Source organism: Sabethes cyaneus, chromosome 3, assembly GCF_943734655.1.
Source record: "Sabethes cyaneus chromosome 3, idSabCyanKW18_F2, whole genome shotgun sequence".
NCBI classification, from domain to species: domain Eukaryota; kingdom Metazoa; phylum Arthropoda; class Insecta; order Diptera; family Culicidae; genus Sabethes; species Sabethes cyaneus.
Window position 1 is genome coordinate 208,107,150 of NC_071355.1, and position 22,391 is coordinate 208,129,540.

Here is a 22,391-nt window from a genome sequence, read left to right on the forward strand (position 1 = left end):
TTATCCTATTTGGGATGAGAAGCGGTTTTAGACGTGTGCTAAACTAACACATACCAATATTTACCTCAAAGTTGTCGAGCCCGTGTAGCTGCTACTCTAAAAATCCTTATCATGATGGCACATCCAATGACGATCATCGGTTATTGGGACTTCGAATAAATTGGAAACATCTCCCGGGGGCATTATGCAGCAGAATCCTGTACGGATGGGAAAATCGATAATCCTGGAAATAGTTTTCTGGACATATGCCGTATTCTTGACTGCAGACAACACGTCTAACTTAAGCCTATCCATGATGCCAATTAACTACAGGATAAGATTCTCCACCGTGCACCATGCATTGAAAATATTGTTATTTCAACTGTTATAAACGGCAAGCAAAGGTGATCTCCGTCAAGTAATTTTACAATTGGTTTCTGATCAATTTCATCAGAACAGGTTGGTACAACCGACATAATTAGCATTTTATATATGTTCGGTTCTAAGGGAAAGTCTGTCATACGGCAATCTAATCATGCCGGCTGTCTTTCGTTGTCTAATGCAGATAAAGAGTGCAATAGGTCTGAAGCAGGCAACAGTAATTCCATAAAATCAAACTGCAGGAAATCGTTAATTCCCAGCTGAAATATCATTGTGGTCAAATCGGTACGCTAAATTTTTGGAACCAGCATCGGAAGCGTTTTACGTTCCATTCTAGTTTTTGAGATGAAGACTTTTTGCTCAACAAATCCTGGATTAACCACATAATAAATACCATCGACTGTGAGCGATGTTTTCGCTATGTCCGTTCGTAGTGTGTCAGCAACTTGAATAACAGACGACTGAAATGAACAAAATTGAATAAACATTGAAATACGACAAAAATTAAATACTCACTTCGTTCGTTCGTTGGATATGCCGTAGTTTCGGGGTAGTTTAAAGGCCGGCCGAAATCTTCCGATCAAGTAGGACGTCATAACTGCTGGTAGAAGTAGATTTTACGATTGAAATATTTCAAAGTCTCGGAGTTGCTAATTGTGACTCTGATCGGTTTTAGAAGTCTATTGTGCTCCAGTGTCTGCTGACGGAAATAGTTTGACGATGGTCTAGCTCAGTGGTGGCCACGGTACAAGCATATTGCGGGCTAAATCAGATCTCCCCAATAGATCCGCGGCCCTAAATGACTTCTGACATTAATAAATTCAACCTATAGTATCCGTCCACCATCTATCAAACCAGTTCGCGGGCCGCAAAGGCCAAATTCTGGTCTAGCTGGTGTTACATAGGATGTCATTTTGAATTATTCGACTGAAGGTACCGAAAGTGTAATCCTCAATTCCCGACACGAATCAGCCATCGTTGGCAGTTCCAGAACCTGCTTTTTGTTTGTACGTGTGGCAGGATGTTCGAACTGGTTTGTCTGATCATCTGGATGCTACGCTTGTTCCGCACCTGCCACTCTACCGGTCAGGAAAAATATGTACTAACTTTTGATTCCTGTCGGTCTACTATATTGCCGCTTTCCTCTGTCGAAACGTATTTACTTCTGTTTTTTTTTGCTGAAATATCCAGTAAAACACTGTACCTGGAAAACAACATATTAGCCTCAACCGTTTGAAACAGTCCTAATCGAGTTCATTGCTGGTCCTAAAAAGAGTTATTATGGTTTATTTGAAGATAATAAAAGATGATTTTTCTATTTCTTTACCTACAGCACAAATGGTGCTTCCTGTAGTCCGTACGGTATGGAGTTATGATGACGGCGATTAAAACTTTGGATTGATTCTTTTTTTTTTTCACTGGCCTAATAAAATAAAAAGTTTCACTGGCCTGTGGATTCCGATATAAAACATCTGTTGGTGAGCAAACCGTGATCATTGTATTGTATTTACGACGAATCAAGAAGATCTATGACGTGGATCTTGGACCCGGCAACAATACCGTTCGCACAATAGAGGCTAAATGTTGTGATTGCTGGATGGTGTTGGCTCATTCCTAGTTTTTGTAAAGAGCTGCAATCCGGTTATGTTCGATATTTCGGAAGCAAGTAACAGATGCAAATTCTCCAAAAAATATGTTGCGGAAAATATAAAGAAAAAGAAAATATCGTACCCAACAAATATTTTTGTTATATAACAGCTTATCAGGCGTTTGCTACTCGGTATTAGCTATACAATGGTTTTAATAAGGTATACTATTAAACAAAAATGTTTGTTGGGTATACAGAAAAATGAATTTTGTCTGTTCTGCATGTGCCTTATAGACTAGGAAACTACTAAACCGATCGGAGTGAAAATTTGTATGCGGTTTTTAGGGCCAGGGAAGGTTCTTATTGTACTAGCTAGTGCTGCTAATGAAAATACGTCTGTGCCGCCCAGTTGTAAAGTTTGTACTTCCCAGTATGTAGATTAAATAGCATATCCAAGAATCTATGTTTACTAGATCAACGGATAATAGAGTTTATAAATATTTTACTATACTAATACTACACAGGGTGGCTCCCATACAAATAAAACCCAAATTTTACATATCTCGAGAACCAATCAAGCAAATTGAACCAAATTTTGGATGAGGTGGGGTTTTCCCTTCTCTGGAAGGGGTTGTACTCACACAAATAAAGCGGATATTTTTGCAAAACTCAAAAACTAATTGAACTCGAGAAAAATTCTTCCATAAACATTAGTCAATATCAAGATCACTAAAAACTGCTTATATACACTAGATGATTCAGGGCGAGACGGCCGCAGGTCGCGAGTATTGCCGGCGGAAGCGCTGACCACTACGAGGTGGGGCAATCCCCAGAGAAAACACCTCTGTCTAGGTTTATTTGTTTTCCTAGGTCTACTGCCCTCTATTACTTTCCTTCAGTTGGGTCCGAACGAGCGACGGCGGGTAAGTGAGGATCGCACCCGCGAAATAGTACTTTTCGCTAAAAGGGTTTTCGCGAAATGGTATTCCGCTAACACTATATTCCGCATTATGGTCAACTGAGAATTGGTTTTCCGCGAAAATTCGGCGAAATGTTATATAATCACGGTGAATATTTAAATACTGTTTCAATTGTTTTGGTCACCGTATTCCTTTGTATTTTCTTTCTAATTGATGTAAATCGGTGAAACTTTTAAACTTTCCTCTACGTTTCGTTTATTACGTTTCGGCTTACTTTATAGCTGTTCAGCCATCATCAGATTTATATAAACAGTTTTTATAAAAAAGTGCAAAACTTTTGTTGTCCGCTGTTGTTCTTTACGGCGACGCTGCCCGTGCCGTGTGTGGTTGTCTTCTCATATATATTTAAATATATATTTAAATACTATTAGCTTTATTTTATCTGCCGTAATAATAATGGTGGGAGCAGCCACGTAGCCAGGGGGGCCTGGCGGCCTTGGCCCATCCCCCGAAATATTTTGGCTCACATTTTTATCGCGGCACTGCAAGAGATCTGTCGCAAAGGCGAGAAGGTGTGGAGGATCCGTGGCGGTAAAGCCAAATTTTTCCAGAGCGGTGGAGCGATCGACGAGCTGGGAACGGGCTTCGTAGTATTGGGAAAAATGCAGGATCACGTAATGGACTGGAAAGCGATCAACGAGAGGATGTGTGTGTTGAGGATAAAAGGCCGTTTCTTCAACTACACCATCATAAACGAGCAATGTCCATACGAAGGTAGACCCGACGATGAGAAGGAAGCGTTCTATGTGCAGCTGCAGGCAACGTACGACAGCTGCACACGACAGGACATCAAGATCGTCATCGGCGATATGAACGCCCAGGTCGGCAGGGAAGCAATGTATAGACCGGTGATCGGGTCCCATAGCCTGCACACCGATACGAACGACAACGGCCAGCGATGCATGATCACCAGCGATGGTGATCAGAAGCACTTTCTTTTCCCACAAAGATATCCAAAAAGCCACCTGGAGATCACCTGATCAATGAACTTCGAACGAAATCAACCATATTCACATCGAAGGCTGGTTTTTCTCGAATATCACCAACGTACACTCCCTACGGGGTACGGATACCGACTCGGACAATTACCTAATAGCAGTACACGTGCGCTTAAAGCTAGATGCTTCGACCCTCGAAAACGGGTGGAGTATGATACGCTCGGCCGTCAACGGGGTCGCAACCTCGGCGCTAGGAGTGGAAACCTCGAGCGGAACCAAAAAAGTGGTCTCTAATAAACTCCGGTAATATACGTGGGAAAGGCGAGACCACACGAAGCCAGCTCCCCCTCGATCCAAAGTGTGTTCGGCTACTGGTAGTAAGAAAACTACGGCCTCCATGAGGCCAAACCTCCGGTAATTCCGTCTCTCCTAAATGCCAGTGAGCGGAAAAATCACAAAAATGCAGTGCAGATAAACCTTCCACTTGCGAAAGCTGTTTCGGGCGTAATTTTCAGGAGGTTTATCGAACACGGTGTGGACCTGGCCCTGGGGTGACATTGCGATTCTCGTTTCGAGTGATTTTGGTTCGTTTCGACCACGTTAAATGAATGGGCGAAACGAACTAAAATCACTCGAAACGAAAATCGCAATACCACCCCTGATTCAAGAGCCCTGGGTCTACAAAGGAAGAATACAAGGTATTCAAACAAGAACATGTAAGTTCTTCTATGATGACAAATATGATCCTCCGAGAGCTGCTGTCTTGGCCAACGCAAACATTAATTGTTTGCCCATTACAGAGTTCATCAAACGAGACATAGTGGCGATCAGAGTTGAGGTATCAATCGCCAAGGGAAATCCGATATTATCGTAGCATCGCCCCATTTTCCTGGAGACGTTCCTAAGGTTGCAACTCAAGAGGTTGCGGCGTTCGTCAAATTCTGCAGAGAAGTCAACAAAGACTGTATTATCGGCTGCGATGCCAACGCTATCGCATTTTGTGGGGAAGCACCGACCAGGGGTGTGAAATTGTCAAAATTTTGCGGACTAAACATCCATGAATGGCGACAATTTGGAACCAGCCAGCGTATCGAAAATAACAGCTAATAATAGTTAAATTATAACTAAAAGGCTACGTTTAACTGCTTTCTAATTAATTTCAGTTGTTTTAAAACGAATCAACCTTTAAGTAGGTCCCAGCACCAAAGGTATTAAAACCAATGAGTGGGACATGGACAATGCATGTGATTTGACAGCCACACCACCTCGCTGGCACCGACATCAACAATCGAGATGAGTGCCTTTTAGAATTTCTCTCGTTAAACAATATCGACATTGCTAATAAAAACAATGAACCTACATTCATGAATGCTATGAGGCAGGAAGTCTTGGACCTGATCTTGTGAGAAGATAAGAGGCAAAAGGTTTCGAATTTGTGGGTTTTGCTGATGATTTGGTCATCATGGTTCTTTGAAAATTCGACGACGTGATATCGGATAGAATGCAGAGGGCCTTGGTGTAGTAAAGAAGGCCTGGGCATCAATCCCTCTATAACAACAATTGTTTGTGTTGTTTCACTAGGAAGAAGAAACTGAAATTACAATCTCTACACCTTAAGGAAGAAATTAAATGTAGAGTCTCGTCTCAGGAGTAATCCTATACGCTAAACTATCTTGGCACGCACACTTAGATTTAATAATTAGCAAGGCAGACTGCCTTATGGGTATGTTCTAGACTGGTAGGAAAAAAATGGGTCCTCAAACCAAAAATGGTGATGTGGGTCTATACCGCCGTTGTGAGACCTAAGATAGCTTATGCCTCGTAGGTATGGTGGCCAAAAGCTAATAAAAGCCATAGCTATTGAAAATTTGAACAAACTTCAACGATTATCATACATGGCCGTAACTGGAGCAATGAAAAGCACACTTTCAAAGGTTCTAGAAGCTATCCCCCAGCTAGCATTTTCATATGTATAAAAAAGGTAAAAATCAGCATTACGTACAGATATACATGCTAAATAAATCGTATTTCATGCGCAAAATTGGCATATCCGTACTATTTTGGAGGCGATATACGTGATTACGAATAATTTTGACCGTTACGACTATATAAGTATTTATATACGATAATATCCGATTAAGCGCGAGTCGCTCCGTACTACTCTACGATTTTGTGCTGAAAATCGTATGTATGTCAGTCATTATCATTATATACGACAGCAAATCAACTTTATCCCACTTTATTTAGCTTTAGTTACGATTTCGAGTTTGTTAGGAGACATTTACGATAGTTTTCGTACATTGATATACGAGTTGGTGCTAGCTGGGCCTCCACTTACTACCCCTGAACCAACATGTTCAGTTAGAGGCTAAGAAAAGTGTCCTAACACTTAAACGATTGAAGACAATACTCGACGGAGATAAAACCGGTCACTTGAGTATCCTGAATCTTCTACCTGTTTGTCGGTCCAGCTGCGGAAATGAATAGTGATTGGATGGAAGCTAGAACCAACTATGACATCCCATACACATTAAACGAACCCTCACGTTCGGTATGAGTTGGGGAGGGACCTAGCCTCCACAGTGGTTCAATCAAGTTCTATACCGACAGGTCAAAAATGGAAGTCAAAATGGGTGCTGGAGTGTACGGTCCCAGAACAAGAATATCTGTAGCTATGGGAGACTGGCCCACAGTCGTCCAGGCAGCGATAACAGCTATAATAGAATATAGGGTCAGGTGGAGCAAGACGGGTCACCTAAGGAAAGTACCCGATGCGTTTTTCTACGAATTCAATTTTAAGCAGCTTATCATTTATTTAGATAAATCACTAATAATATAAATCCAAAAATAACCAAAATAAATAAAACGAAACAAAATAAAAGTTATATCAGACAAAAAGTGAAATGTCGGAAAACTACCCTTTTGCCGCATTAACTGTTTTGTGGATAAAATATATGCCGGGCCAGCTAAAAACTTATTTAATAACAACAATAAATAAACTCAAAAATATAGATATATGGACAAACATAGAGTGCCACACAAATCTTTTTCAGTCTAACCCATCTTGCCCCTATTGAGCTGGTAGAACAAAATACATGTTTATTTAAAACTGTAGTATATAACAAACTAGCTGACCCGACAAACTTCCCCCATTGCTTAGCCTGATAAAATAAAGCGGATAGCATTTAGATATTCGCCATCATTGCAAACCATTTAGCCGAATACCATTTTGCGGAACACCAATTCTCGGTTGACTATAACGCAGAATATAGAGTTTCGCAGAATACCATTTTGCGAAAACCCTTACGCGGGATGTGCCATTTCACGGAAAATCTTTTCGTAGAAAGTACCATTTCGCAGGGGTGACCCAACTGAAGGAAAGTAATAGAGGTCAGTAGATCTAGGAAAATAAATAAACCTAGATAGAGGTAATCTCTACGGGGGGCTGCCCCTCACAGTGGCCGGCGCTTCCGACTGCAGGTCGCCGGCAACACTCGCGGCGTGTGGCCGTCGCACGCTGAATTATCTAATGTTACTATTGATAGTTTTTGATGGTTAATCAATAACAAGATTAATGTTTTATGAAAGAATCTAAAATTGCTCGAATTCGATTAGTTTTTGAGTTACGCAAAAATTTCTGTTTTATTTGTATGAGAGTCCTTATCCCCCTACCACAGGGGTGAGGGGTCTCAAACCATCATTAAAAGAATGCTGGCTCCAAAACCCCCCCACATGCCAAATTTGGTTCCATTTGCTTGATTACTTCCCGAGTTATAAGGAAATTTGTATTTCATTTGCATGGGAGCCCCCCCCCCTCCTAAAAACCGAGAGGGGTCCAATTTCATCATAGAAAAAATTCATGCCTCCAAAAACACCCACATGCCAAATATGGTTCCATTTGATTAACTAGTTCTCGAGTTATAAGGAAATTTGTATTTCATTTGTATAGGAGCCCCCTCTCCTGAAGCGGGGAAAGGTTTCAATTCATCATAGAAAACATTCTTGTCTCCAAAAACACCCATATGTCATATTTTGTTCCACTTGCTTGATTAGTTCACAAGTTACGAGGAAATTTGTGTTTCATTGGTATGGGAGCGGCACTAAAAGCCTTTAAAGTTTTTAAGTGCTCCTCAAAAATTGTCTGGGATTGCAATTGCTTCTTACGGCAACTGAGCCAAGTGAACTCGGTAAAATTGTACTAGGTTCCTGGTCATTGCGCTATAGAGTGGAATGAACTTGCAGACGAACCAGCCAGATGTGGATCTAACCCTCCATTCACGGTTCCAAATCCATTTTGCTGCATCCCTGACTGTGTGCTGAAAAGTGAGCTGACACAACGGGAGAGCCGAACAGTCATGGCCAATTGGATGGCCGTATAATCCCTCAAACAATCAAAAAAATTATAACGCCGTGTATTAGGGTTACTCAAAAGTTGACATCAAGAAATCTCAGCACGCTTACCGGTCTTGTGACAGGACATTGTGCGAGTAAATACCATCTTCGGAATCTCGGTTTCGTACAAGATAACATTTGTCGCTTGTGTAATGCCGAGCGTGATACCTCGGAACACTTGCTCTGCAATTGTGGAGCACTAATAGGACGTAGAGTGCAGTATCCCAAAAATGGTCTACCAGAGCCAAGGGAGATCTGCTTTGCGTCGCCGATCAAGGTAACAACGTTCAAAAACCAAGTCATCCCTGATTGGTACCTGTCTCGCTCCAGCTACGAGCCTATTACTTACTTAACAAGTGATAGGTAAGCTTGAAGCGTACAGTAAAAGAAATAAACGGGGCATAGCACAATAGTTCAAAATAATGGACGCAGTGGTAAGAGTACTCAACAGAAGAGGGAGTTTCCTAACGCAATTCTTGACAGTTATTCAAGATCAGTGTTATCGCTCAGAAGTACGAAAAATCGAGCAGATATAGTATAATGGGGACATGGCAATCGTTCGCATTATTCCAATTTTTCTCGGTGACGGTAATTGCGGCTTTTAAAAGTAGAGAGTGTTGGTTATTGGGTTATTAGGTTAGGTTACATGCTATACATGAAACTAAAACTGGCGGTTGCTGAAGGACTCAACAAACCACCTACTCATGGAAGAGAAATTAATGTATCTAAAGTAATTGCTCAGATTGAGTAATTTTTATAAAAGAGAATTTGAAATCAAAGCATATTAACAGCTAATACAATAAAAACATTAAATGCATACCTGTCTGCAAGATTCTTGTGTTTCGCAACTTTTGATGCAATTTGCAATCTATGTTCAGTAATGATTCTCTGCTCAATCGCTTGCGATAGTGCTTTTCCACTCGCGCCTCCACATATTGCGATCTCTCTAAGGCCTAACTCAAGAGCATGTTTGTTGCTTAAGGATTACTCGATCTGTATAAAACATTTCAATTAAATTATGACTATTAAATTTTCAACCGTTACTCACCAGGTCATTGACTAATTCACAAGGGTATATTTTACGCTCAAGGATTGCAATTGGCAATCGTAAAGCCATAGCTTAGCCAGTACATTTCCTAAAAAAGTTATTTATCACAATTTGCTCCTAGTAGTTTGCGTCTCATGTGTAGTAATCCAAATATACCTGACGAATATTAAAGAAAAGATAATACCAATAATTCATACAATCAAAAAATATCGAATACTACCTATAGATGATGGTCTGCATGCAGATAGGATATATAAATTGCCTTTATTACAGTTCCAAATATACGTTTCCAACAGTCTATCCCGCAGCTCCCTCGCCGCAGTCAAGTTAAATGGAAATATTTGGACATCATTTCGCGTTTTATCCAAAAACACTTCACGGACACGTCTAAACCACCGATTGAACTGTTTAGAGCGGAAGTCCAGCACCATCCGCAATTAAAAAAATAAAACAGACAAGCTATAAATAACACCGATTACACCATAACAGTTTAGCAGTTTGTTTTTGTTAGTACACTACACAGTAAAATAATTCAACCTGTTTTCACGTACACAGAAAATAATTTAATACAATTTGTCACTTAAAGATTAGATTTTTTTTATTATTTGTTTTGCACTAACAAACTGTTCATAATATCAAAAAAAAATTAATAAAAACAAAAAAACTCACAACTAAGCACATCACTCGTGACTCAAATTTTTCGTAATGGCGGTGCGGTTTCAAATGACAGAAAGAAAAAGGGCAAAATAAACATAAAATTGTCATCAAGAAACGCGTTTCTATAGTCGGTTGAAAAGCACTAAACTTATACTGTTACGATAACCCCTAAAAATGTTAAAACTACCATGATATTCTTACAGTTAGTAAGTTACCAATTTTATGGTCCTGTTGACAATTCAATATTGTTATATCAAGCTGCAAAAATATTGTCATTAGAAGTATGAGAGAAAAGTCAATTTAACCACGGAAATAGTCAGCGATTTGCTTGTTGTCATAGTAGTTTTAACCACGAAACTTCTCAAGTTGACAATAATCATGGTAAGCGCTACAATATTGCAATATAGTTAAGATGACCATGCATACATGTTTCGCATTACCATGGTTTTTTTCTCAGTGTAAGAGAATAATATGGAACATGACAAAGCAGGTATAATTTAATTGTTAACCTGTTTATTGCACGCTTCTTGCTGCCACAATCCGCTCTGCTACCCTCCAAAAAAGAAGGGAAAGCTGAATCGGTACAAAACCGGTTTTTATTCGAAACCTCTGGCAGAAATCGAACAAAAATCCGGCAGAAACCGTAAGGCGAAATTTCTGCCCGAATCGAATGTATCATTCCAGTTAGTTTTCACGGGTGACGGCGGCCAGAAATCCGCCAGAATATCTGGCAGAAAAAGTTTTTCGCTGCCAGATTTTTGTTCGATTTCTGCCGGACGCCATTTCTGCCAGAGGTTCCGAATACGGATTTGTACCGATTCAGCTTTCCCTTCTTTTTTGGAAGGGGGTTCCCGCTTACGCAAATTGAAATTGCTGACAGCTACCGTACGCACACACTTAATTCCAAAATAAAGTCTCGATAAAGTAAAATACCGAACTACACAAAAATAGGTCTGTTTTCCCGTGATATCGGCAAACATTTTTCGTTTTACCGTAACTTGGAATATTACCCAGGTAACCAATAAGCATTTCCAATGCAATTTAAAAGCAAGCCAATAAGCATTTAAGTTGCCTTAAATGCTACTTAAATGCTATTTTGGCAAAATATGCGGCTACTTTACTGCTAGCCCTCTTATAGTGCTGACAATGCTTATTTGCAACTAGTTACCAACAAGAAGAATTTAACAAGAATTGTGGATGCCAATTTACAACAGTTATGCATTCAGAAAACTGATAAACAACAACCTGCAGTATAAAACGCCAGGGATGCTAAGGCCCCGTACAGAGTAAACGCGACAGCGACGCGACACGACTTCGCTCTCATGTTGCTAAATGCACAGTCCTGCTTCGGGCGAAAAAGGGCTGCGCGTATAACTACAGCAAGAAATGTCGCGTCGCGTCGCATGTCGCTTGCACTCTGGCGGTACCCTAATATACGACTGATTTACTGCTTATTTAAATGCTTATTGGTTACCTGGGATATTTTACTGAGATATCGGAAATCAAGCTTATTTACCGAGATACTGCAAGCTTATTTGCCGAGAAGATCAGTAAAACAGTAAACCCCCGAGCTCAGTAAAATAAAGTGCCGAATCTATAGGTACTTCAATATCATTTTAACGAAATTTCGTTAAATGCTACTGAAAAAAGCCACAAAAATTAACTGTGCACGATCGACAGCAGTTTCGTTACCGGTGAAGTTAAAATTGTGAAAATAGATGAAATGGATGATTTTTTTCTTAGATTGACATCGATTTTAGTAAAATACACATAGTGTTCGACAGTATTTATAGCACAGAGAACAGACAATTATCTTGAACTCGCCACGTGTGTAAAAGCTCAGCCGCCATTTTGTAAGTATGTGGTAATGCTTCCACTACGTGGCGCTCACATCGCTGACAGAATGAGCTTTTGTTGTTAATGTCAACGCGTATCAAAGCTCTCGTCATTATTTTAACTAAAGCATTCAACAGTTGCTACAGTAACTAACGCGATGTTTACCGCTTAAAATAAAAGTAAACATTTATCACAAATAGTAACGATTAAATATCTTTTTAATTTAGCTGAATGGCTAGCCCATAACTTTGGCCATTTGAATTTAAAACAGAGTTCATGGCGACAAAGGTGATTTCGATTACGAACTCAGTGTTTCGAGCCATGAACAGACCAAGAATACGCTGTGATTTTAGCGGCCGCCGCCTTCAAGGTCGATGAAACAAAGCCAAACGCTGCACTTACGGTGGACCTCGATGAAGTAGTACCTACAGGTTTTCCGGTGCTAAAAGACGAAAAGGCTAGTGCTAGTACCACGGCACTTTATGTGAAACCATGAAATACGATCCGACGCGAAAAAACTCTAAATAAGATGCCTATTTCACATTTACATTCAGTAAAATCAAAGAAAAATTTGAAATGCCGTTCGATTTCTGTTTTCCATGTTTAGCCGTGTTCAACAAATAACATAAACAAATTCGAGCCGTTGCTACAACCGTTGCTACAGAAACTGATAATAGAGCCACAGAGAACAGATTAACAGGCTCGAAGAAAGTAATCGATTTTTTGTGTGTAAAATCTGTCGGTAGCGCCCTCCAGAAATAGTTTGCCAAATACATCAAAAATATCCATGTACCTTTATCAATATTTCTTTGTGCTGGAGTTACCATAGCAGCGATGGCAGCGACATCAAGATTTAGTTTGCCACTTAGGGCTCGAGGGGTGCTCTATTGAAGGATTACTCGTAGATTACAGAAAAACCTTTTACACACTTTTTGTTAATTACCTGGTAGTCTGTTCTCTGTGATAGAGCTGCTAGTATTTCGAATATGCTGTTTATGACAAGAATATATAATAAATTTGGCAACTTGGATTTTGGGCAACTGGTGCACCATAAGAGAGATGTCGCTAGCGTCTTGTTCAAAAGTATACACATCATTTGCATGAAATTTTATATGAACATAATTGTCTGTTCTCTGTGTTATTGCTGTTTCTTTATCGCCACACTTAGATTTTATCACCGAGCACGGTAAAATAAATTGCCGAGATCCCAACAGCTGAGATCTCGGTGAAAATCTCGGTAAAACATTGAAACACCGAGATCTTGGAAATCCAAAACATCAAACAATTTTACCGACATCTCGGTATTATTTTTCCAAGATATCCGGTAATCAATACTGAAACTCGGCTGAACTTGCCTGGCCTGAATTGGCTGGTATTTCTAATAAGTTAAATAGTTAACTTAATAGTATAAACTATTGAAATATAAAGGCAAAGTTAATAGGTAGAACCAGCAAGTTTTTCACATGTAGTGGTTAATTTGCCTACTGAAAAAATTGTTGCTCTGATAAACTCAAAGAATTGCTTGTCGTTGGGCATGCAGTTGGTGGCATATACATCGTAGTATTCGCATAGTCTAAGAAAGCCTACTACTGCATGGCAGCCAACGGGAATGTTGTATTCTTTCCATGAGATGACGCATTGGCCTCCACACTGCAACATCTCACCACGAATTATTAGCACAGGATTCACGTTATGGGTTGGGAGGGAATCGTCAACCATAGAGAAATGTTTTTCATATTTTATCTTCCAAAATTCAGTACAGTAATTAAAAAAGCTTACTCCAATCCATTGCACCAACCCGTTCAAAGGATTTTCCTGTGTTGCGGCTGCATCACGCGTGCGCTTACAGCCTCTGGTAGGGTTCTTAGACCGAATGATAGCTAGGGATCGAAAAAAATCTGCAAGAATTTATGCGTTAAGTTAAAACATTCACACATCCATAAACATTCCATTTACCATCCGAAATTTCTTTGAATAGATGCTGATACGTGGTTAGAATTTTCTCCTGCCAGATCCGCCATTGATCTATAAATTCTCTATGGGAATAAGTCACTGCATTAGATTTAGCTGCCATGGCCATCAGGCACACAGAGCAAATTATCATACCGTCAATTGACAGATACTGGCGCCCTTGTTTACATTTTGGAAAATTTACCTTTTCGTTTATAGCGAATGTAGGCGTGTGTTTTACCATTTTACAGGCATAATGGTGTTTCAAATTTAGTCCTAATGATGTTTATACAACAAACTTGCCGCTTAACAGTTGAAACTCTTTTGGACTCTGCGGTCTGTTTGTAAACAAGGGCGCCAGTATCTGCCAGATGACGTCACCTTGATTTGGTCTGTTGTCATCATTTCCACACATGTGTATATCTCATCGGCACCGCACCCGCGACGGAAGTTTCTGAATGGCATTTTGATCACCGGCTTTTTCAACGACGTTTTCAACTAAAACGTCAGTGGCTGCTGCACTTCGTCTCGGCTTGAAAAACGCTTTCCCTTTTTAGATCTTTTGATATATCTACTTGTCAGTAGAATTGCATCTAATGCACTTTTGATTGGAATTTGAAAGTCATTATTGCGCGTAATTACGCATCTCACAGTTTTGTGTTTTACCAAGTGCCTATCTAGTCAAAGAGTGAAACCCGCATCGTAGATTGCATGAAAACGCTGCGCCAGCTTCTGAAACTAGCGAACGGTGTAAGTGTCATAATCCAGGGGAATCGCCATCTGAGCCAAAGTAATAATTTAGATGCTAATTATTTAACACAGCGTAAGCATTTATATTAATTTCAGAGAAAATCACTTCGTTTGCCTCTAGCGGAATAAAATATCGCCGATTAGCTATGCCGGAAGCGCAAGATTGCTCTGCTACTTTTCCGTATCCGGAAGCTCGTCGTGACGAGTCGGTTGTGGACGATTTTCACGGTGTGAAACTTGCCGATCCATACCGGTGGTTGGAGGATCCGGATTCAGAGGAGACCAAGCAGTATGTTGAAAAGCAGAATAAAATCGCTCAGCCATTTCTGGAAAACTGTGACGAATGGAAGAAGCTCAACGAAAAGCTAACCAAGCGGTGGAACTATCCCAAGTATTCCTGCCCATTCAAGCACGGGGAACGGTATTTCTTTTTTATGAACACCGGACTGCAGAATCAGGAGTAGGTTTTTGTTTTTCCGGTAGAATTCATATGGGTAATTTATTTTTCTTACAGTGTTCTGTATGTTCAAAATTCCCTGGACGATGAACCTAAAGTTTTCCTAGATCCCAATTCGTTGTCGAAAGATGGAACGATTGCTTTGGTCGGTTCGCGCTTTTCCCACGATGGGAACTTGTTCACCTACGGTTTGAGTCAAAGTGGATCCGACTGGACCAAGCTGAAGGTGCGCGATGTAAAAACCGGAGAAGACTTTCCCGAAACGCTCGAGCATACCAAGTTTGTTACGGCTTCGTGGACCAAAGATAATAAGGGATTTTTCTACGCACGTTTCCCGGTGGTCGAAGGAAAAGCTGACGGGTCCGAAACGGCTGCGAACGAGAACCAGAAGCTGTACTACCATCGCGTTGGAGAACCGCAGGAGAAGGACGTACTGATCGCGGAATTTCCGGAGGAACCAACCTGGCGGATGTGAGTATCTAATTGCTTTCTTTTTTTATAAAGCTGCCTTGTAGAATACTTAGTACGAGTTACATACGATGTGCATGATATGATTGCTTATCAAGCAAAGATTTTATTGTCGAGCAACGGCTATGTTTGCATTTGATTAAAAAGACAGAGATAATAAATAATTCAGAACCAGGCGCGTCTGATTTTTTGGCAAACGTATAAATTATGCAATTGTTATGACTTATAGCAATCAAATTTTAAAAATTCAATCAATTACTGAAAAATTAAGCTTCTCTTCTTTTACTTAGGACCCCAGAAGTATCTGATTGCGGGAAGTATTTGATGTTGTTTATCATGAAAGGATGCAAAGATATGCTGCTGTACTTTAGCACTTTGCAGAAATCGGAAGACATCACAGGAAAGCTAGATTTGGTGAAAGTGGTTACTGAATTTGACAGTGATTATGATGTAAGATTAACTCTTCGAAGAAGAGAGAGTAACAAATTTAAGTTGAAATTTTTCCTTCTTTCATTTCATAGTATATCACCAATGAGGAAAGTATTTTCTCTTTCCGCACTAATAAGGCCGCCCCGAACTACCGAGTTGTAAATATCGATTTCAACAACCCGGCGGCGGAAAACTGGACCACGCTCATCGAAGAGCATCCGAAAAATGTGCTCGATTGGTCGACTTGTGTGAATAAGGACAAAATTGTACTGGGTTACATCGATGATGTCAAGTCGGTCCTTCAGGTGCATAAGTTACAGGATGGTAGCTTCGTTTCTAAATTTCCGCTGGAAATCGGTACCATCGTTGGGTTCAGTGGCAAGAAGAAATATTCGGAAATTTTCTATCATTTCGTATCTTTTCTAACACCCGGCATCATATATCATTTCGATTTTGCTCGAGAAGATGCGGAACCAACCATTTTCCGTCAAGTAAAGATTGAAGATTTCGATAACAGTTTGTACAAGGTGGAACAAGTGTTCTACAAGAGCAAAGACGGAGAGAAAATCCCGATGTTTGTAGTACAAAAAAAGGCTGATAAGGTAAGCTTGGACCAGTGACTTAAACCCACTGCTTTTTCCTCAAATCAATGTCCAATTCTAGCAAGAGGAAAAACCGTGTCTCCTGTATGGTTATGGTGGTTTCAACATTAGTGTTCAGCCTTCGTTTAGCATCACCGGCCTAGTGTTTATTGATTCGTTTGATGGAATTTTGGCTTATCCCAATATTCGTGGTGGCGGGTAAGTCTTCCTTCGAGTTCTATATAAAGTTGACTGGAGGTAAACTGTTTAATTTTTTAGCGAATATGGCGAACGTTGGCACAATGCTGGTCGCCTATCAAAAAAGCAAAATGTATTCGACGACTTCCAGCATGCGGCCATGCATCTGGTTCAAAGCGGTTACACCCGCCACGAGAAGATTGTTATTCAAGGTGGATCCAATGGGGGTTTACTTGTCGGAGCTTGCATCAATCAACGACCCGATCTTTTCGGAGCTGCCGTAGCTCAAGTAGGGTGAGTAATCTTGTTTATCACACACACACTTCACGTATTCTAGCATGTCGATACTTTCCAGTGTTATGGACATGCTTCGCTTCCACAAGTTTACGATTGGCCAAGCATGGGTTTCGGACTACGGGGACGTGAAGGAGAAAGTACACTTTGATAACCTGTACAAGTATTCACCGCTGCATAACGTGCGAACACCGAAATCCGAGAAGGAGCAATATCCGGCGACGCTTGTTCTGACGGCCGATCACGATGATCGTGTCAGTCCGTTGCACTCGCTCAAATTCGTTGCCGCTTTGCATCACGCCATTCGGGATTCCGAATACCAAAAAAATCCTCTGCTATTGCGTGTGTACAGCAAAACGGGCCACGGGGCTGGAAAACCGACGGCCAAAAAAATCGAGGAATCAACCGACATCCTTACGTTTATGTTCAAAACGTTGAAGCTAAAGTTAACTTTCTGAGCGGCGACAGTCGCTGGCAGCAAAGAGGAAATTCCTTCTACCTTTTTTTCATGGCCATTTTCATTTTTGTTTTTACATTTTTATTATTAGCATAATGATTTCCAGTGTAACAGTTATAGTCATTCTGTCGTCACCGAGATGAAACAAAAAGAATAATCAGGTGGTTTGTAAAATTTATAATGAGAGAAAAAATGGTTAAAATAACATGCTAAACGATTAAAAATTATCAATTTTTCATTCAGTATAATTCAATTGCACTAAAACGAGTATACTAGTATGTACTAGTATAATTACCCAAAAGTACTAAAACATGGTGCGTTACTGAGAACCAGAATAGAAGATCCTAAGTCCCTAAAAGTAGATTCTTGTATTAGCTATTCTGAACTCAAGAGCAGAACCGGATTCTCCAACCATGCGGCCAAAGTTCAGGGGCTACCAGCTGAAGATCGGTTACTCGCTCCTCGTTTATACTGACGAGGAAACAGTAAGACGGCTGTAGACTACGGTACCAACCCTCAGGCCGTGGGATGCGCTGCTACGAATATATATCATGAATTTTCTGAGTAGCGAGAGGATCTTTCGCCGGTTCCGAAATCAAAGCAACGACTTCTCTACAATCGTGGCGTGTACTTCGCAGCGTGACAGGGAACACCGTCGAACTGGCGTTGGAGATAGACTCTCTGTTTGCTTACCATATAGTCAAGCAGAGCTTTATGCTGAACTATATTTTCGGCACGGCTCGCAAGCAAAAGGTTGGCCAAGGCGCGGCTAACTGCCGATTAGGGCACAAGGAGCAGCGCAGGGACGTGTGAAGCACCCTGCTGAGTGGGTTTTGCAACCATCTGCACATCAGCGATGGTTGCGAAGGTACGCAAGGTTTCCCGAAAGGGAGCTCTACATCGACCACCAACCGCTAATCGCACACCTCAGAATCCTCCGAAAAGCGTCGGTCGTGACTCGGTCTCCTGCAGGCACTAAAGTCCCCTGATGGTGGGAAGTAGGCTAATCAACAAAGCTCTCACGCTACTGGCCGCCATCCGTTAGTCTCGACTACTCGACGACTATGCCAAGGACGGCAAATCTCAGCAAATACAGCAGGCAACTTTCGCTGCGTGAAAGCAAACCTCCGTCATGCCAAGGGTCCTTCCAGTGTCCTTAGTCGGAAGTTCATGAACCAGCTGATTTTATTCCAGAATCTTGGGCTCACGGCACGAGAATTCTTGACCTTGTAAACTACAGTAACTTAATTATAATTGTAACACCCAGTCCAAACCGTGAACTGCAATTCTGTCATAAAATTTTCTTCCATTACAGAATTTATACAACGCGATGTCGTCACAGGCAAACTGGAAGTGCCAACAATTGCGGGGAATCAGGAGCTGATGAAGGCGTCCGCGTACTACCCGGGTGACAAAGACGATATACCGCCATCCGAGGTTGCTGCGCTCGTGCGGTACTGCAGGGCCATCAACGTGCCGTTCCTGATCGGTTACTATGCTAACGCCCGCCACACGATGTGGGGCAGCACGGATATAAATAACAGAGGTGAGTTCCTACTTGATTGCTTAACTTCAAACAATGTCAATGTATTTAATGTAGGAAACGTTCCTACTTTTGTTCATACTGTCAAAGATGAGGTACTGGACCTCACTCTGTGATAGCACTTTAATAGCTGAGAAGATCAAAACCTTGCGTGTCTCTGATGAACCTGGTTTACCGGACCATAGGCATATTATTTTAGATATCAAAGCAAACTCTCTTAAGAGCACAATAAAGAAACCCGCAGAAAATCAGGTGGAGTTTTTTCAGGGAACATTTGAATCGTTTATTTGAGAAACTCCACATGTGCTTTTGGAACAATTATAGGAAAACAATAAAAAATTGATTTTCTCGAAATATTTCCAGCCCCAACTAAGAGGTTTATCAAGCAGCCTTTTTCCAGACTTTGAGAAAAGATGAATCCACGAGGATTCAGAACTGTCAAAAACTCATAAAATTTAACTCATGTCAAATGGCGTTTATGAGGTTTCTCAAACAAACGATTCATTTGGGAAATTCTCGGAGGTTCTGTCATATTAATATACGCAGAGCAGTATAGAACTAGACATCGCAGCTAATGGCCTATAAAGTAGGATTATTGATGCTATACCGCAAACTGTTCGTTACCACTTTTGGGGGATTTTGGGCCTTCTTTCGTGTGGCAATAAATCTCCGAATAATAAAGTATGATAACATCGGGTGATGATATCAGCTGTCAACAGACACAGGATAACGATTGAGGATGATGAACAAGCTGTGGATCCACCAACTTTGGACGAGGTTAAATAAGCTGCGAGAGAGCTGAAAAACGGCAAAGCAGCTGGAAAGGACGGCATCCCGCCAAACTTTTGAAAGTTGGGGGCGAACGGCTGTATTGTGCAGTCCATCAGGTTATACTAAAGGTATGGACTAAGGAGGAAATACCTACGGACTAGTTGGAAGGTGTCATATGCCCTATCTACCCTATTTACGAATGGCGGATTTGAGGACATTGCAGGAAACCTATCTTGGCGAATACCAGTGCGGTTTTCGAGAGGGATGCTCCACGACGGACCAAATGTTCACCTTGTGACAGATCCTCGATAAATTCCGGTAATTGAACTTGCAGAGTCACCATTCGTTTATAGAGTTCAAGGCGATGTACGATTCAATGAAATGAAATGAGCTTTGGCAGATTATGCTTGAACATGGTTTTCCAAAAAAAACTGATTAGGCTGATAAGGGTAAGCGGGGCAAGACCGCCCGGCTAAGCAAAACCACCTGTATAAAAAAAAGTTGTAGCTCAATTTCTAATTTATCTGCTTTAAATGAACAATTGAACTATTACCTACATGTAAAAAATAAAAACATAAATATCTGTAATGATTTTCTATTTTTTATTGCGATTTGGAAACACGTCCAAAAAATAGAGTATTTTTTCCATGCGGGGTGAAACACGCCCACTAACGGGGTAAAACCGCCATAGCGTATAACTTTAACAATATTCAACCGATTTTAATGAAACTGGTGGCATTGGATTCATGAATTTATCTAATTTAAACAAACTGAATCAGTTTGCTATCAAACAATACATGGATCCCCGAGATTCGCAAGTTCGAAAGAGTGTCCGGCAACCACTCGTATTGGAAGAATATCAGTAATATAGGTACCAGCAGTCTTGAAATTGATACCGTGTAGTTTCCTTAGACAACAAGATGGATCGGGTTAGGCATCCTGGAGTCAATGTTTAAGGACTAGAGAGGATCTAAGATAAAATATAACAATATGGGTATTAAAGTTCCTGCAATTGATCCGGTAGGTCATTTTTTGACATTTCAAATTGTTCTGATTGATAAAGCAGATACTTATTACTTTTCCATTGCTAAGATAATTTGCTATATTTTCATAAAAAATATGTTTATTCCATGTTATTTGTTCCAAGAGGGAGGAATTATTAAAAAAAGCTATATCCGAGAAAACAAGAAAATGTCCATAGCGCTCGCAGGGAAAATTGGCGATTTAGATTTTTCCAAACAGTCTACCAGCTATAAACTAAGCACATTTATATTGTTTTATGTAAATCTGAGATTCTTTAGTCCAAACTATGCAATTATTTTAAAAATCTCCTTATCGCACTAGCATTATACACCACGGTCTTGCGCCGTTCGTTGTGGGCGGTTTTACCCCCAAATGACCGATTTACACATTTCACTATTTATTTCAACAAAACTGCATGAACAGTTACCTAATTTAGGTACTGTCGGATGAAGACAGGATCAGAGATGCGATATGGGTTGGATTTACTAAAAGTTTTAACGTTTTGAATAAAATAGACCCTAGGTTCTGCGGGAACAAAGTTATAAAAAACGAAACAATTATAACGAAAAATCTATTTTTATTTATTTCTCCGATGGTTTATACGATATTGCTGTACAAGGTATTGTAAAATATTGCGTACGCATTCAGTAATATGACTGTCATCAACATTTAACACCAATTTGAGCAAGGCCCTGTAAAACCATGGTGGGCGGTTTTACCCCGGCGGGCGTTGTTACCCCGTTTACCCTTACGTGCTACGCTTGATAGTTCAAAATCAAGCGTCAGATGGTTTGATGGCAAGGTGACGGACTATCAAATTTTCTGTTCAACGTTGCATGGGAAGGCGCTATTCGAAGGGCAGCCGGGCAGAGAAGCGGTACCATCATCACGAAATCTCATGTGCTCCTAGGGCTCGCGGACACATCGATATTATCGGTGTTAACCGTAGAGCTGTGGAAGAAGCGTATACACATCTTAAGGAGAAAGCTGCGTGGATAGGGCTTATCATAAATTCTACCAAAACAAAGTATATGGTGGCTGGTAGAGAGCATGATAGCCATTCGGGTGTCGAAACTGGTGGGTCGGTGGTGATAGATTAGATGGAGATACTTTTGATGGGGTCTACGAATTTGTTTACCTTGGTACGTTAGTGACATGTGACAACGATGTGAGCCGTGAAGTAGAAAGGCGGATAGTGGTTGCCAACAGGGCCTTTTACGGATTACGTAACCAGCCGAGGTCCCGTAACCTGCAACTCCGTACAAAACTCGCGCTTTATAAGATGCTAATCCTCCCGGTGGTGCTCTACGACCACGAAGTGTGGACGTTGAAAGAGAACGATCGACGAGCTCTTGGTGCATTTGGCGTAAAATCCTGCGATCAATCCTTGGCGGCATATTAGACGATGGAGTGTGGTGCAGGCGCATGAATCATGAAATATGCCAAGTATTCAAATATGCGGATATTGTGAAGCGATTAAAACATGGCAGGCTACAATGGGATGGCAACGTAGCACGGATGCACGATGAGACACCAGCGAAAACAATATTTAGCAGATAACCCGACAGAGGCCGACGACTTTAAGGCTGACCCCCAGCGGGTGTTAAGGGCGACTGGAAAGCGGCAGCCCAAGACCGAAAAATGTGGAGACGGCTCCTGAACTCGGCATGG

At 40.9% G+C, this 22,391-nt stretch overlaps 1 protein-coding gene across 3 annotated transcripts; it reads left to right on the forward strand.

The window, feature by feature from the left end:
* Positions 1–14,274: 14,274 nt before the first annotated feature.
* LOC128741346 (prolyl endopeptidase) lies at positions 14,275–17,718 on the forward strand. Of its 3 annotated transcripts, none has more exons than XM_053837108.1 (8): positions 14,275–14,539; positions 14,596–14,959; positions 15,014–15,427; positions 15,715–15,874; positions 15,946–16,455; positions 16,517–16,653; positions 16,714–16,926; positions 16,988–17,718. In XM_053837108.1, the coding sequence occupies exons 1-8, from the start codon at positions 14,461–14,463 to the stop codon at positions 17,382–17,384; spliced, it is 2,274 nt and encodes a 757-aa protein (XP_053693083.1). In that variant the 5' UTR covers positions 14,275–14,460; the 3' UTR covers positions 17,385–17,718. The 3 variants fall into 3 exon arrangements, with proteins under 3 accessions (XP_053693083.1, XP_053693085.1, XP_053693084.1); XM_053837110.1 differs by having other exon boundaries at positions 14,275–14,499; positions 14,572–14,959; XM_053837109.1 differs by having other exon boundaries at positions 14,275–14,499.
* The last annotated feature ends 4,673 nt before the right edge of the window (positions 17,719–22,391 follow it).